Source organism: Camelus ferus, chromosome 32, assembly GCF_009834535.1.
Source record: "Camelus ferus isolate YT-003-E chromosome 32, BCGSAC_Cfer_1.0, whole genome shotgun sequence".
Lineage (NCBI taxonomy): Eukaryota > Metazoa > Chordata > Mammalia > Artiodactyla > Camelidae > Camelus > Camelus ferus.
In genome coordinates, this window is record NC_045727.1 from 405,032 (window position 1) to 421,619 (window position 16,588).

The 16,588-nt window shown below is 44.4% G+C and overlaps 1 protein-coding gene, 1 long non-coding RNA gene and 1 other non-coding gene across 3 annotated transcripts in view; 1 reads left to right on the plus strand and 2 right to left on the minus strand.

Moving 5' to 3' along the window:
* Positions 1-270: 270 nt before the first annotated feature.
* Positions 271-342, minus strand: TRNAL-UAA. The gene has a single exon. It is a non-coding gene; the product is annotated as a tRNA-Leu (tRNA).
* A 1,016-nt stretch (positions 343-1,358) lies between these two features.
* On the plus strand, positions 1,359-8,464 carry LOC106728930. Its single transcript, XR_004316742.1, has 4 exons — positions 1,359-1,795; positions 6,466-6,852; positions 7,209-7,317; positions 7,521-8,464. It is a non-coding gene; the product is annotated as an uncharacterized LOC106728930 (long non-coding RNA).
* A 2,170-nt stretch (positions 8,465-10,634) lies between these two features.
* BRI3BP (BRI3 binding protein) overlaps positions 10,635-16,588 on the minus strand; it is a 28,857-nt gene continuing 22,903 nt past the window's right edge. Inside the window, exon 3 of the mRNA XM_032471457.1 lies at positions 10,635-15,760. Within this exon, the coding sequence (XP_032327348.1) occupies positions 15,339-15,760 (422 nt within the window). The 3' untranslated portion in view covers positions 10,635-15,338. The remainder of the gene's footprint in view (positions 15,761-16,588) is intronic.

The window sequence follows — 16,588 nt, forward strand, 5'->3', positions numbered from 1 at the left end:
AACCACTTGCTTGTGTTTTCTTTATGACACTCAGCCACTCAGCATCACCTGAAACTCGGTGATGCACTATATACAGGGTTTTAAAACTGTCCTAATTCTTATTAGCCAAGCACTACTGGCAAAACAGGTTTTTCTGGCAAACAGAGATATCATTTAATCCAAGAAATTTAGACCAGCCATACAGCCATCTAAAGCTTGCTATGGTTTCCTCTCCAGATTTCTTTTTTTCCCAGGGAGGAGGGGATTAGGTTTTTATTTACTTATTTATAATGGAGGTACTGGGGATTGAACCCAGGACCTCGTGCGGTTAAAGCACGTGCTCTACCACTGAGCTATACCCTCCCCTCTCCGGACTGTTTTTAACAGGGCAAGCAGTGGTGACCAGATGAGGTGACCATCTGCCCTCTGGCTTGATTTGGCTTATGTATGCAAAGTTCATTCTGCAGAAGCCAGGGTTCCAGAGGAAAGGATTGTGAAAAATGCAGTCTTTAGTGGATTTAGCTAGCCCAAATGGTGAAAGAGGGGGCAGGGTGGTGTAATAAGATGCAGAGAAATCTTATTTTCACACACACGCTTTCCTCTTTTTTTATACCATCTTCCGTGCACGTAATAAAAGGCCTCCAGAAGGCCGCCCCTTGCTTGGAAGCCTTCCTCCACCCCATTTTACTGTAGGTGGTTACAGTTCAAAGCAGTGTCCAGATTCTTCATCCCTGTGGCTGCTTATTAAAGCGCTAAACACCATCCGAAATGAAGTCCTTGGGGGTGCCTCCAGCAAACTTCAGGGCAGATATTGGTTCTTGATCATTGGTTCCCGTAACAAAGTAACAACTTAGTAAATATTTATGGAGAGATTAAAGACACTGAGGGTTCAGAATTTGCCTGTCTGTAAGTCTGTATTAGGTATTTCTTTGGGGCATTTTGGGCAATTTAAGTCTTTCGTTTTTATTAGCGTTCTTTCGTTTACTGTATGTATTTGTATTGCCGATTCTTCTGGTTTTCTTTTTTTAAATTTTAGGATGCCATGAGAGAGTTTGAATTTTCTGGAGGGGGTCCTTAGAAGTAGGGGAAGCCCTCTCTGGGCAAAGCTGTCTGGCCCCGCTCCTTTTTCCTCCACTTGGCGCCACAGCGTCCCCCTGCCCTCACCCAAGTCAAAGCCCCGAAAACCCTCCAGGGCTGTCCCAGGAGCCTAGCCCGCGCCGGCTCATCCCCAGCCAGAAGTTGATGCCCGCGGAGGCGGCGGAGGGATCCGGGCCGCACTCACGAGTCGCACTCAGCTCGCATCCTGATTGGCTGGTTAGGGAGCTGGCCTCACATCAGCCCAGGCCGTCGCACCATGGAAGGCGGGCCTGAGTGCCAACCAATTGCAAGGTGCTCCGGTGCAGCGAGGCCACGCCTCCCAGCCAATCGTAAAGGAGATCCGGAAAAAGGTGTGCCCAATCGGCGCTGGGCAGCGGGGTGGGGTCACCTTTCGACCGCTATGACCGAGGGCTGTCACCTTGACAACCCGTCTCCGGAGGGTCGGTCCTGCCTCCTGCTGCAATCGCGTGTCTCCCCCAATCCGGAAATATTCACCCTTGACCTCACGGAGTCACAGCTTCGAGTTGACTCCTGGGGCGGGAGGGCAAAAGGAGGGATTTGCGTCTGAGGTGTCTGAGACATGCTTATTCTTTCATGTAGAGGTTCAGATGTGTGTCTCGGGCTCCTAGTATTTGCGAGACTCAATGCACTTGGGAATCGGTGGGAACCTGATTAAATCCAGTGGGAAGAAAGTGAAGAAATTCATCAGATAAGTCAGGTTAGTGAGAAGTGCCGGAAGATAAACAGAGTCACTGAACGGAGAGTGGTTCTGGGTGGAGGTGAGGAAGGTGCTACTTTTGATCTGAGCGTGTAAAGGAAAAGCTGGGCTGGGCCCAACTCGTAAATCTAAGTGCAACAAGTGTCGGATTACTGATCTGAGTACTGCTGGGCTAACGTGTCGGTTCGCTGATTCCCTGCTCATGTTTTTTGCTAGCCAGCTGGATTTTCTGAGAAACATAGCTGGCCTTGAAATGTTGGTTTGCTGCCTCCCTGCCTCTACTTTTGTGATAATGATGCTGCTAAAGCTGCTCCATGCCTATTGGCTGAATACCCCAAGCTCGTAATTAACCCTATAAAACCTCATGCACACATCTTGGAGGTGCTCAGAGCTCTGGAGCAGAAGCCCCTCTGAGCCTGTCAGCATAATAAATCTGAATACTCCAACCCTCGGAGTGGTGCCTGTTTCTTGGCTGGCCTGTCGTTTTGGTAACAAGCATGGTCTGAGTTAACATTTGGGCTCTTTATTTTAGGTGGGAGGAGGTAATTAGGTTTACTTATTTATTCTTGAAGGAAGCACTGGGGATTGAACCCAGGACCTCATGCAAAGCACACACTCTATCGCTTGAGCTATACCCTCCCCACTACACTTGGGTTCTTCAGAATTACAGTTGTGATGATCTGTGCCAGGAGACATTTTTTCCACTATCCCTTCTACTTGGCTGTAGGGCAACAGGAGGTTTGAGACCCACAGGCAGGATCTCGGCAAACTCAGGTGCCTACAAGGAGATGTAATGCTCTCCCTGTCCCTGACCAGACCCATCCACCACTGCTGAAGAACATATGGGCACGAGAAACTATGAACTTGAGGCGGGAGGGTATAACTCAGTGGTAGAGTGTGTGCTTAGCATGCACAAGGCCCTGCACTCAAACTCCAGTACCTCCATTAAGTAAATGAATAGTCTCGCTGGAGACTTTAGATCTTTTCTTTTTTGCAGCATGCCCCAACTCCCCTAGGACAAAACCTGAGAAAAACGACTCTACTTTTCCTTGCAGGAATTCAATCTTTCAACATTTATAGAGTATTTCTTCTCTAAATAGTAATACATTATTCCCCCAAATGTAGAGGTTGAAAAAGAGCAATTACTTTTTTTTTTTTGAGTATATGGGAAAAAGTGAAGAAATGCTGAAACTGGGTTATGAGTTAATTGTTTATTTCAAGTGTTTAAATAGAATAAGGTAATGCTTTTAATGAACGCTAAGTATTTTAATACATACAGTGGTAGAATACATGCGCAGTGTGATGCTTTGTGCTATTCAGAGGTAATTTTTAGGATTTATTAAAGATTTTGATTCCTTATGTACTTATGACAGAGGGTGTGTTTAAAGTTTAAAGCTGTGTGATGAGTATGGTATCCTTCCAAGACTTAGTTAAACTGTGACTGTAGAAAAAATCACTTTTAGAGATAAGCTCATGGGCTAACTTGAGACTTCTGTGAAGGTGGTTGCCAGAACCAAATTAAAATAAATAAAAAATAAATAAATATGACTGAAAATACTAAAGTAGAAGGAGGAGGAAAATGACCCTCCAGTTATATAACTCCAGAAATAAAAAACTAATTTAACACGAGCTCATAGCTTCTAGCTCTGGTCGGTGGGGCTACATAATGATCCATTTCCTTTTGCTATTTTCTCCAGTTCTGTTCTTTTAAACATTTTTTAAAAATATAGATAGGTCTAGAATATTTATGTATAGCTTATGTACGAATTCTCAGATTTCCAAAACCAGCTCTTCTTTTTTTTTTCTTTTTTTTTGGTTTTTTGGGTGTTTTTTTGCTATTGCAGTATAGTCAGTTTATAATGCTGTGTCCATTTCTAGTGCACAGCACAGTGCTTCAGTCATGCATGAATACACATATACTCATTTTCATATTCTTTTTCACTGTAAGCTGCTACAAGATATCAAATGTAGTTCCCTGTGCTGTACAGTATAAACTGGTTCATCAGATTTGCGGCAAATTTGCCTTTTGAAGAAGGTGATGCTCTGTCAAAGTGCAGCAGGTGTTCTGAGTGGATGGGTGGGTGCGTGGATGTCAGTCTTGGTGTGTCCGTGGGAGAGGGCGAGCTAAGAACATCGTTCTACTCCATTGTCTCGGCCGCTTCCCCCGCCAAATCAGCTCTTCTTAATGACGGTGACTAGTCTTGTAAACAAGAGACTTGCAATCACTGAAATAAAACACTTCCAGAAGAATTTGTGACACAGAAAAACCAATGTAAGAGAGGAGAGAATTCCTTGTCATAATGCAGGGCAAACTGTACACAGTCAGTATTTATTCACAAGTGCATTTTTACCCATAAGTCTGACAGGACACAACAGGGAGTGGAAATGGTCATCTTCCAACTGACCGGAGACTTTCTGACTTGTATGGAGACCTAAGCAGATTAGATCACTTCACCTTTTAGGTCCCATTTCTTATTCCAGTTGGTTGTCACTTAGGTGCTGATTTCACACTCTTTTATGAGAGAACTTCTTTGCAGCAATTTCTTTTGCTAATTCTGTTAATTTTCAATTCCATGGTCTGTACTTCACATTTTTCCCAATGCATAGGTTTTATGATTTAATCAATACCTGTTTTGCAGCAGCCTTCCAATGCCAAAGTCAAGTATGGATTTAAGAGTAAGGGAAAAAAAAAACTTAATTCAGCAGTGATTAGAAGAAATTGGCATTACGTGTTTTAGCAACTGTAAGGATGAATGTCGTAGCGGGCTACAGGCAAGTGATTTTTGAATATGAAATATGATCGCTGAAACTTTTCAATTATAAGATCTAATTCAAACAGGATCAAGGTGTGCTCTAGACTTGTAAATTTACCTGTTGTGAGAAATTAATCTTTAAAAAGTGTATAGCACCCCTCAGTCATGGCAGAATGTCCAGAGGTTCCAAAACTCAAGAAAACAGAACCCTGAATACTTAACATGCCCTTGAAATTCTGAAGGAGACTCTGAGCTGTGGACAGAGCTGCAGACGCCCAGCTCAAGGACTTGGATCTGCATACCTCTGCCACAGGCGGATGCACAAAATCTTACTGCATGCGTATAACTGAAGACTAACTCCACGGGGAAGGGGATAGCTCAAAGTGTTAGACTACATGCTTAGCAGGCAGGAGGTCCTGGGTTCAACCCCCAGTACCTCCTCTAAAAATAAATAATACACTTAATTACCATCTCCCCCCCCAAAAAAAACACTAAAATAAAAAAATTTAGAGATAGGAATAACTCCAAATTCCTGGGGCCCAAATGAAGTTGACCTGCCTTAAAGATTCATGAGATCAAATATTATCACTCTTATTTCACTCTGGCTAATAACACTGACCCTTTATTGTGTTAGGACCGAAATAAATGGGAAAAATAAAGTGTTTATTAATCAGACTAATAATGTAAATGTACATTTTCATGCAATCACTGTAGACTGGTTTCACATTTTCTGCGTTAATGGTGAGATGGGTCAAATGAAATTAACAGCCTGCTTCCTACAGGCAAAGCTGAACATCAGATTGCGTTTTATCGTATAATAATGTTATATTGTGTTATATCATATAATAATGTTACATAGCATTCTATAATAACGTTACATAGTGTTATATTGGCACTAAGTGCAACAACTTGCATAAAAGTCATAGAAGCACAATGGGGACTTAAAGTAAATTCAGAAAGTGCAGCTGTTGATTGTAAGGAATTTACCAACATTCTTTTTGTCCATCAGTAAGTGAATGGTTAAATAATTGTGGTAGGATGGATACTATGAGCCAAAGAGTGGTACAGCAGGCCAAGGTGTATGTACAAAAAAAAAAAAAAAAGAGAAGAAAACAAAACAAAACCAAAAACAACAACAACAAAAAACAGGGTCCAAAAAAATGTGTATAATATGCTATTATTGTGAAATAATAGTATATGCATACACACTCCTGCAGTCTCTGGCAGGAGTCACAGGAAACCAATGCGACGACAGGGGTTGCCTTGGGAGGAGAATGTGGTGGTCCGGGACAGGGCAGGAGCAAGACTCTGTGTTCACCCAGCACCCTTTGGTTCCCCGGAGCTGCGTCCTGTGTGATTCCTTGCCTTTGCCAGTGGGTCTCAAAATTTCTGGCTTCAAATATTATTTACCACTACTCCCAGCTGCCACTTTTTGGCATAGAGAAGATGGTAGTTATCTGAGTTTTGTTTTTTTTTTTTTTTTTTTGGTATACCTTTAAAATGTACAGTTTTTCTTTTTAAAAGAGAATATGTAGTAACATTCCCTTTTTCATTACTAGTTATTTGTCTTCTCTTTTTCTTTCTTTTTTAACCTAGGATTTTTTAAATTGAAGTATCCTCGATTTACAATGTTGTACTTTTTGAGATTTTTGATTGTCATAATTTCTAGTCATTGTTCAGAGCCACTGATTAATATCTTTATTGACACAAGTTTGGAAAAAACCCTCAAAAGCCACAACAGGACTGCTATAGGCCAAATGTCTGCAACCCCTCAAATTCACATGTTGAAACCTAACCCCCGATATGATTGTATTTGGAGGGAGGGTCTGTGGGAGGTGAATGGGTCATGAGGGTGGGGCCCTCGTGTATGAGATTGGTATCTTTGTAAGAAGAGCTCGCTTGCCATTCTTCTGCCAGGTGAGAGCAGAGAGCGAGAGAGAACCCCATCTCTGAAGCAGGAAGTGGGCCCTCACCAGACACTGACTGCGTGCACACCTCCATCTTGGACTTCCCAGCCTCCAGAACTGTGAGAAATAAATCTATAAGCCACTCAGTCAGTGGCCTTTTTGTTTTAGAAGCCCAAGCCAACCAAGCAAGGACCTTTCCATATTCTTTGGTTTACCCAGGGCCCCAGGAGGGGATGGAAGTGCACCATCCTCCGGGTGCACAGATGCCTTCACCAACCTAGAAGCCAGCAGGTGGGGAGCTGAAAAATCCAACCCTCTAAATCACACAGTTGCTTACTGGGGCAGCCAGCCCCCAGCCTGAGACCCAGCGAGAGTCACCCCATTAGCATCAACTCCGGTAAGGTTGAAAGGAACTTTTTATGAATAACAAAAAATAACTCTTCTCACCACATCACTTAAGAAATTCCAAGGATTTTAGGTGCTCTGTGTCAGGACCCAGGGATGAAGACCAAATACATATTTCTTTCTTTCTTTTTGTAAATTGAAGTATAGTCGGTTTACAATGTTGTTAGTTTCTGGTGTACAGCATAGTGATTTGGTTATACATGTATATATTCTTTTTCATTATAGGTTACTACAAGCTATTGGATGTAGTTCCCTGCGCTCTGCTTGTCTTATTGTATCATAATATCACATCATCACTCCCTGACCCCCACCCTCCACTCACACACACCTGCATTTCTCTAATTCCAGCTTGATAATTGGAAATCCTCCACCCTCACCCATATCTGATGCTCTGGACGTTGGACAACGGTTTGCAGGACAGAGGACCAATGTCAAGCCAGAACTGACTAACCTGAGGGTAAGTTTAATTGTCCTCTTATCAGGGTAGATTTATCCCAGGATAAGACCATTTCTATGAACAGACTCAAGTACAGTCTGTGTTGTGCAAATGAATTACTGTCCTGAGTTACAAGATTTCGTTTGTTTCCCAACAAGTAGGCATTGAACCCCTGTGTCTGGCGTAAAGATCACTTATGCTCACCTTTTTTTTCCCCTCCCCAGGGACCATATAAGATAGCAGAGCCAAGCATTACCACTAGAATACTTCAACGTAATAAGCAGCCGAGTGTGTGAGTGAAAAATATTGCCTGCTGTATCAGTAAATAAAGGATGTTGCAGCCATCAAGCCACCACACTGCAATGTTTCCATTTCCCCCAGACAGTGAGCCCTGAGGGAACTCAGGATGGAAACCAGATGCCCCGCCATCTAGCAGTCAGCCTCTGCAGCCTCCCCTAGTGGTGCCACCTGAGGGGACTCAGGAGGGGAAGGCACAGGACACTGGCCCTGGAAAGCCAAGGTACAGATCACAGGAGTGATTTCAATGAGCCCAGACCTCTGTGTACTTCCCATAGGTAGAAGATCACTAAACTCCTTAACTTGCAAATATCTGGTTTTCTTTAATTAATAGTAATCTTTTGATGTTCCGACTACCTGGTCTTTGTTGCAAAAACTCTTATACATCCTGGCTCCTCCCCTGCCTCTTTGGAACAGTAACTCAGAGGAATCTGAGAGGCCGCACCTCCCAGGCTTGAAGTCCCCAGAAAAGTCCGCCGAATCCACCGAGTAAAACATAATTATCAACTTTAAGGCTGTGCTTTTTTTTTTTTAATCAGTGGACAAGTGATTGAAGTTGGTTCTGTTCTAGCACGATTTATATAATGCAGTCAGGTCTGGTGAAAATGTAACAAGAGCCACAAATGCAAGCCACATGTGTAACTTAAAATTTTCTAGTGGCCACGTTTTAAACAACCGAAAAGAAACAGATGAAATTAAGTGTGATGAATTGTATTTAGTTCAGTTCAGGCAGACCTCATTTTAACGCTGTGTTAGTTTTCGTTGCATGGGTAGTAACGGGCTAGTCTAGATACGTTGAGATCACATTTGGAGCTAATCCTAGCATTGTCCACATTGAAGCTACCAATGTGCAGTTAATAAAAAAAAAAAATAAAAAAAAAAAAACTTCAAATCACTTATTTTGTTAATTTTGTTTTGTTAATGTTGATAATTATGAAAATGCATTCTGGGATTTGGGGGTAATCACATAAAGAGATGATTTCATGATTGCATTTTAATCAGGCAATCTCCTGTCAATGCAGTTTCCTTTTCTTTGGGCTTTAGAGCAGGTATTTGAACATAGGCATGTGAGTTGGGAGTGGTTATTTTGCTACTGTAAAGAGCAAATGCAGCGGGGGAGGGTCTAGCTCAGTGGTAGAGCGCGTGCTTAGCATGCACAAGGTCCTGGGTTCAAGCCCCAGGACCTCCGTTAAAAAATAAATAAACCTAATTACCAGCCACCCCACCAAAAAAAAAAAAAAATCAAGTGCTGGTTCATGTATGTAATTAAGAAGATTTAGACAAACTGTTGAAATTCTGTTTACACTTGTCAGAAATAAGCATTTCTTGGTTTAATTAAAGATGGCCAGATTTCAGTTAAGACAATACCTATTGGTAAATGAATATATGTTCGGTGAGGTGGGGAAACTGATACAGCCACTTTGCAAAATAGTTTCTCAAAAAAGTGAACATAAACCTGTTACATGATCCAGGCCATTTCACCCCAAAGTATTTACCCAAGAGAAGTGAAAGAATATGTCCATACAAAGATCTGTACATAAGGTGTTCACAGTAGCTTTATCTGTAATTGCCCCAGACTGGGAACAACCCAAACCCAGCAGCAGGTGAATGGAGAAACGAGTTGAGGTATAGCCACACTGTGGAATACTACTCAGCAAGGAAAAGGGGTGACCTACTGACACAAGCTGGATGGATTTCAGAATAACTCTGCAGAGTCAAAAAACCCAGTGTAGGCGCTAATGCACAGGGAGAGATAACAGACGTAGGGGTGGGACTGCAAAGAAGGACGTGAGGGACTTCTGGACACGGATGAATGTGCTCACTGCCTTGACTGTGGCCATGTTTTCATAGGTATAGACCTGTATCCAAAAGGATCAAGCTGTACACACAAAACACGTGTGCCTCTTTATGTGTCAATTATGCTTCCAATACAGCTGTTTAAAAATAAAACAAATAAAACGGTACAGGGAGCCTGGGTGGAGGCAGGTGCAGAGGGAACACCCAGCTGAGCTGGGCTTTAGGTAAAGCACAGAGCGGCTGCGGCTTTTGGCAGCAGGGATGGGTAAAGGCGAGGGGTGAAGGTAGGCGGCTGGACGGGGGGCAGGGCTCAGGCGCGCGGGGGCGCCGCGGCTCCCCCGTGCTTCGTCCAAACCCCTGCCCTGCGGCTGGACAGCATCACCCGGTGACACCGCCCTCCTGCCTCTCTTAACGCTCCTCCTGGTCCCCGTGACCTGCTCCCGTCCTCCTCCGCAGCCTACTGTGTTTCACTCGGATCTTCTTTAATGTGCTCTTGAGCCATCAGTCTCATGTGTTTAACTCACTCCAATTCGCAGTGTGGGCCTTTTTCACTCGGGTTCCCGCTTTCTCACCCGGCGCCACGAATGTGGGGCTCATCGCTGCACCGACCTCCACGCTGGGCGGCCCCTGCCTTTGACCTCCCAGTGCTGGACCAGCCAGGGGGCCCGTCAGATAACCTCCCAATGACTGGCCTCAAACTGTTCCCTACGGACCCCTGTGAGACTTTCTTTGCAATATAAATATTCACAGGAGCAAAACTCCCGGCCCATAAGCATGTTTAATGTCACCATTCTCCCGTTACATTTGTTCCCGAATGTTCGCTAATACTAAGGAAACAATTTTTAACACCCATGAAGGCATCTCGGTTCAGGGTTGGGTGGGAGGGCTTAAATCAGTTGCTATACCCTGCTAGGATTGCCTGAATCAACAAATAAAAATACAGGATGCCCAGGTGAATCTGAATTTCAGATAAGCAACAATTCTCTCTCTCTCTTTTTTGGTATAAGTGTGTTCCAAATATTGCACAGGACACACTTATACTAAAAAAAGTATATGTTTATCTGAAACTCAAATTTAAGTGGACGTCCTATATTTTATCTGGCAATCCTACCTCCGACTGAATGATTAAATTCAAGATTGTATGACTTTCCTCAGACTGGGAATAGAATCATGGAATCACCATTACACGTCAAAACTAGGAAAACTCCACAAAGGCTTGGTTGGTTGGAAGTAATGAAAATATATTTAGGAAGTCTGCACAACAAAACTACAATAAACATTTATTAAGCTGTAATTTTCACAATATTTTTACTCTGTTCTGAAATCTGTCTACAAATATCTCTACATAACACCAAAGCCAGTGATTTAATAAATAAGACGAATGTGTGTACCGCTTTGCAAAAAAAAAAAAAAAAAAGCTTTATACATTTATGTCTATACACGATATTTGTAGAATCAGTTTCCCAAGGCTCGGGAGACGAAAGTGTGCGTACACCGCACACACATACACACACACCACCGTATTAAAATCAAAGAGGTTTATAATAAGTATCAAATTAAATGCTATGTCAAAGTTATAACCAGATACACAAAATATGAATTTGAATCATGAACACACATTTGAAAATGCGTACCATACCTCACAAATGTGATTTCCAGTTAAGAAGACTGAAATAATTGCTTTGCTGGATTTTAAGGGAGCGCTGATCACCATCACAAGAAATCCATTTAATTATACAGTATTTGGAGATTTTAACACACATGCGGATATTAAACTGACAGTACAATAAAAACTTTAAATCTGCAAAAAAGACATTAGGACACATGGTTGATAACGCCACTAGCTGCCACAGGTTTTCAGCAGACAATGCAAACGACAATCAGCTTTTTATGCCACCACAAGGGGAAAACTGGTCCTATCAAAGAATCGTTGAAGAGCAGGGCACAGAATTCAGTACGCTGGACAGTTTGTCTCTCCCATATGGCCTATATCATGTTGATGGTTGCCCAATATGAATTTTAAGGGTACTATGTTAGATCCTGCAAAACGTGTATACTTTTATTATTCACAAGTGAGGACGAAAGGTTCAGCTCCTCAAATGGCCATAAAAATTTTTTTTTGCAGAATGGTGATATATTACTAAGAAAAAAAAATTGGGGGAGGGTGTTGACACCTCAGGGCCCTAGGAGTTCCTTTTAAAGTGAGTTAGCTTTCAACTAAAAAGTAAAGTTAAAAAAAGAAATAAAGTAAAAGTAAAAATAAAAATGAAAAAATTAAGTGAGTTAGCTGGATGAGGAGAACTGGCTTTTGGGGAAAGTCAGCCAATTCAAAACCCGTGAGGGAAGAGTGATCAGGTGTCAGTCTGTAAGGCAGATGTCATTCCTCAAAAACATCTTAAGTAGCGGGAAGCACAGAGATGAAGCCACGCAGGATCCCCACTGGTGACAAGATGCATTCAGCACATTTCGGACGGTGAACTGGACCTCTGACATGTCATTCCTGACCTCTCCAGAAGCCTGCTGAGCCACAGGGCTAGACTAACAACAGAAGAGGTTCACAGCTCCCCTGCAAGCCAGCCCTCGTGGGCGTGCAGAAGTCTTATTACAACCCTCTCCATCACTGATCCCCTCCTGCCTGTTCACCGTTAGTACCAACAAGGACTAACTGTCCCCAGTTAGCTCCTCACCACCAGTCGGACGGGCACACACCAGTTCTCCTCTCTCTGCTCCCCGGCCCTGCGGGTGACAGGCATCCTGTGGTCCTGCAGGGCGCACTACGCCTGTCGTCCCCCGGGAAAGGTGAGTATTAAAAACCTCTCTGGGCCGTCAGTCACCTTTATACATGAAGACCTCAGCACAATTCGCAAGGCCAGCTTTCGGGAAATTCTGCTGCCGCGCTGTGTGCTACCAGGAATGACATGGGGTCTATTACTAACACATGAGGCAAAACGCGCCCCCCCCCAAAACCCCCCGAACCAAAAAACCCAGACAGGCAGGTAACGCTGATTGCAATTGGAAAGCATATTTATGGAAGGCTGGCATGCCTCAAAGGTATCTTTGCTAGTGTGTCAAGGAAGAGATTGCTCCAGACCCTGACTCCAGAAACATCCACACAAATCCAGCAATGTGGAGAGAACCGGTCCTTCTTCTTTTCCAGACTATTTTCTTGATATTTATTGTGACACTGGAGCACCGGGAAATTAACACTGATGAACTTGGAGACATCTGAAAAACCGAGTCTTAACCACGGAGCCACAGCGGTTTTCATCAGGATGTTTTCCATGCACGTTGAATGACGTGTAACGCTAATACATTCCACAGCCCTGAAGATGTAAAAAAAGGTTTCTCTTCAAGGTATGAGAGATGGTACAAAAATACATTTCTCCATGTACAAAAGAGGGAAAAAAGGAAGAGATGAAAGGCAGTGGGGGAGGCAAAATGCCCTACAAGCTTCCATGGATTGGAGAAAGAAAGAAAGGAAAAAAAAAAAAACAAACCCAAACTTTCAGGGTGTTAAGAATGCGACAAAGCCAAAGTCAAATTTACGCATTAAAAAGCAAGTTATTCAAATCAAACATCTATGATTCCTATCAGAATTTCAAGTAATGTTCTACCCTGAAGCAATACTCCTAAGTAATGATTTAGCTTTCGTCAAAAATAAAGACATCTTTCATTTGCGTGTACCGCACGGTAAAACTGGCTGCCTAGCCAATTTGGAAAACAAGGTGCATATTCTTGACAGCAACTTCCAGTTGATTCTTGTGCCCTCGGTTCCCCAGTGCCCAGATACCTGTGTCCCCCTTGATTTACTAGAAGTTAAAATGGTTTTCCTGCCTGCATCTCAGTCCATCACAGTGATCGCAGTGATCGCAGTGGCCGTCAGGTTTGTGTGTGTGAGAGTGGGCAAGGGAACAGAGTAGGTATTAGACCCGGACCAGGAACTTAAGATTTCAAAGCTTTGTGCAGAGAATGTCAGTTTCCCCCGCTGGCCAACGTTAGCAGAGTAAATGTTTTAGGACCTAGTCATGCCAAACACACAGAAGCCAAATGCACAAAAGGAAGGCAGGCAAAGATGTCCTTCCGGGAGCGATTTACACACCTTGTGCTAAAACAGATCTGTCTGTAAGTACCTGAATGACAAAACTGGAGCGGTTTCCCTCCAGAAACCACGGGGCTCACACGCCCAGGGGGAACGATTTGCCCAAGCAAATCCTAGAGACCTGTCTGGGTTTCAGGAAGTGAACGGAATGCAGGAGAGCTGGGGGTCCCGTTCTTGTGCACCTTAGAAATAGAAGCTTCCTAAACATTCTCAGAAATGTCTGCTTCCATTTTCCAGACACTTTCAACTCCAAATAAAACGTCCAGAGACTCAGCCCAAGAAGATGGCAGGCAAGGGGGAGGGTATAGGTCAAGAGGTAGGGTGCATGCTTAGCATGCACGAGGTCCAGGGTTTAATCCCCAGTACCTCCTCCAAGTAAAAAAAAAAAAAAAAAAAAAAAAGAATATGGCAGGCAGGGAAGTTTTCGCCAAAATGATACATAGACCAAAAGGTCTTGGTTCTATTCGATCAGGCAGGGGTCTCTGGCCCCTGAGGGGGCTGCCAGGGCGTGCAGGTGGGCAGGGAAGGCCATGGAGACAGTCATGACCCCTGGCAGCAAAACCTGGGGCTCCCTTTACTTGCTGTCTTGTGCTTGTTCGTGCCTAGACAGGGGCGCTTCCATCAGCCCCTGATCGAAGCCTTGCGAAGCCCCCTTTGTCCAGGACCCCCCGTAGCTGTCTGCCCTGCATGGACCTCTCTCTGCCCCTAGAAATCATAAAATGAGGCCACCACAGACTCCAGACAAAAAGCACCTAACACGTGGATTATAAAAATTTCAGGATAAATAATTTAGATCTCCTCCAAGTCTTGCTTACTGCTGCTTACTGTTCCTGAGACCGCTGTACAAGCAGCAGCAGACTTGAAAATGTTATTAGCTGCTACGGTTGGTTTTCCTTCTAAGGTCCTGAGTCAGTCAAAACCAAAAGGAAACAAATAAAAGACACTGGAGAGTCTATCTTCCCTCTACTGATCGAGCTGTCAAATGGCGAAATCGGAGCATCAGATAGATTCCTGAAATGAGCTGCAAGGCTTACTCAGGCAGCTCTTGGCATCAAACTCCAAAGACATTTCTTTGCCTGGTCCTTGAATTTTCCTTCACAAAATGCTGAGGTTAAAAATCCATGAAAGTACAGAAGGAGGGGGAAAAAAATCTTACAAAATTTCTACAGGCTTTCTACAAATAATGATTTCTTCATTTAAAAATGTAATTGATGGGGGCTTGGCCGGGGTTGCTAGGATCCAAAAAGACATTTAGTTTCATCCTGAAAACCCAACAGTCCACATTCAGAAGCGACAACATTCATCTAGTCAACATCAACCAAAAACCACATGAAAGGAAGGTCACAGCTTTGGAACGTGAAAATAACGCACTCGGACCTCACCCACCAATCCCTACGCTGCAAAAACAAACGCGTGCCTTGAAACTTTCCGAAAAGGTTGAATTAGCAATTCCTTCCCCTCCGTGTAAAGTTCTAATAAACTTGACTCAATCTGCCTTTGTTTAAAAAACCTTACAAAAGATGTATTTAAATGCTTGAAAAAATTAACTTTATGCTCTATGCACAGATAAAGTTCTCTTACTGTACAGCTAATATGGTTACATCCTTTGTTTAAAAAATATTTTTTCCACTAATGACACTTGGTGGGTTACGCCACTGACCCTGTCACCCCTCCCCGAAGGTGTCCTAAGAGCTGACACGTGACCGGAATCCCCTGCGCAAAGCGCCACCCTCTTGCTCAGGCGTATTTATTAAGATTGTTTGGGGTTTGGCGTTCTTTTTTTCCTTCTTCTTTTTTGTTTTCGGAGAGAGGGCGCTGGCAGGAGGGGACCCGGCCGGCCGGCTGGTTGTCACTTGCCGTTGGAGCGGTCAAGGCTCTCTAGCACCCGGTTGAGACGGATGTTCAGCAGTCGGACCTGGTTCTCCAGCTGTTCCAGCTTCTCCTCCACGCTGGGGCCGCCGGGGCTGCTGCGCCAGTAGAAGCCCATGGGCCCGGTCATGAAGTAGACGGCCACCACGAGGCACAGGGGCAGCACGGCGTTCTCGGGCTCCCCCTCGTACTTGTGCAGGATGTACACGCAGGACATGGAGAACAGGACGACCCGCACCACCCAGAAGAAGCGGCCGAACACCAGGTGCAGGACGCTGAAGGTGAAGCCCAGGGTCAGGGACAAGAACCAGTAGGCCAGGAGGACGACGCCGACCAGCAGCACGGCGCGGGCTGGGCTGCTGGCCACCGAGTTGGGGCTGAAGTACTGGGACAGGTTGGAGACTGCAGAACAGAAAAGAGGGACAGCAGGCCGGTTACGAGCAGTCGGGCGGGTCGGGGGAGGTTCTCTGCAAGCTGGAGGTGGGCAGCTCAGCGCCCTTGCTGGGCCTCTGCAACAACCCAAGGAACTAAAGTCGGCTGCCCCACCAACCATCACACTACGTCCTGGGAGAAGGCAGGGCGACGCTTTAAGACTGCCTGTCACATCATGAGTTTAAAGCACCTTGCCTTCAATGTCCTTCCTTCCTGCCTTCCATAGTAACAAATGCCCAACGGGGGTGGGGGTAGAGCTCAGCGGTAGAATGTGTGCTTCGAGTAAGTGAGGTCCTGCGTTCAATCCCCAGGACCTCCATTAAAAAAAAAAAAATAGTTAAAAAAAAAACCAAACCAGCGGAGAGGGTACAGTTCAGTAGTAGTGTGTGCTTAGCACGCACAAGGTCCTGGATTGATCCCTAGTATCTCCATTAAAAACAAACAAAAACACCAGATAGTAATAAATTCCCAGTCTCAGGCTGGGCATTCAGCTGTCTAGGCTAAGAGTGTTTCCCAGCCTCACTGGCAGCTACACAACTAAGCTTTGGTCAAGAAGAGGCAAGCAGAAATGTTTTATGGTAGCTCCCTACTTCCTAGTAGTGGGACTATGCCCTCTAGTAGTGGGACTATGCCCTTTACCTCTTCTTCTTCTGCCTGCTGGAATGTGGATGTAATGGCTGGAATGGGAGCAGCCGTCTTGGATCATGAGGGAAGGGAAGTCATCTATCGGGGAGCAATAAGATGGAAAGGGCCTCAGACCTGAGGGTGATGTGCTGCAAAGCTACCTACCTGCCTAGC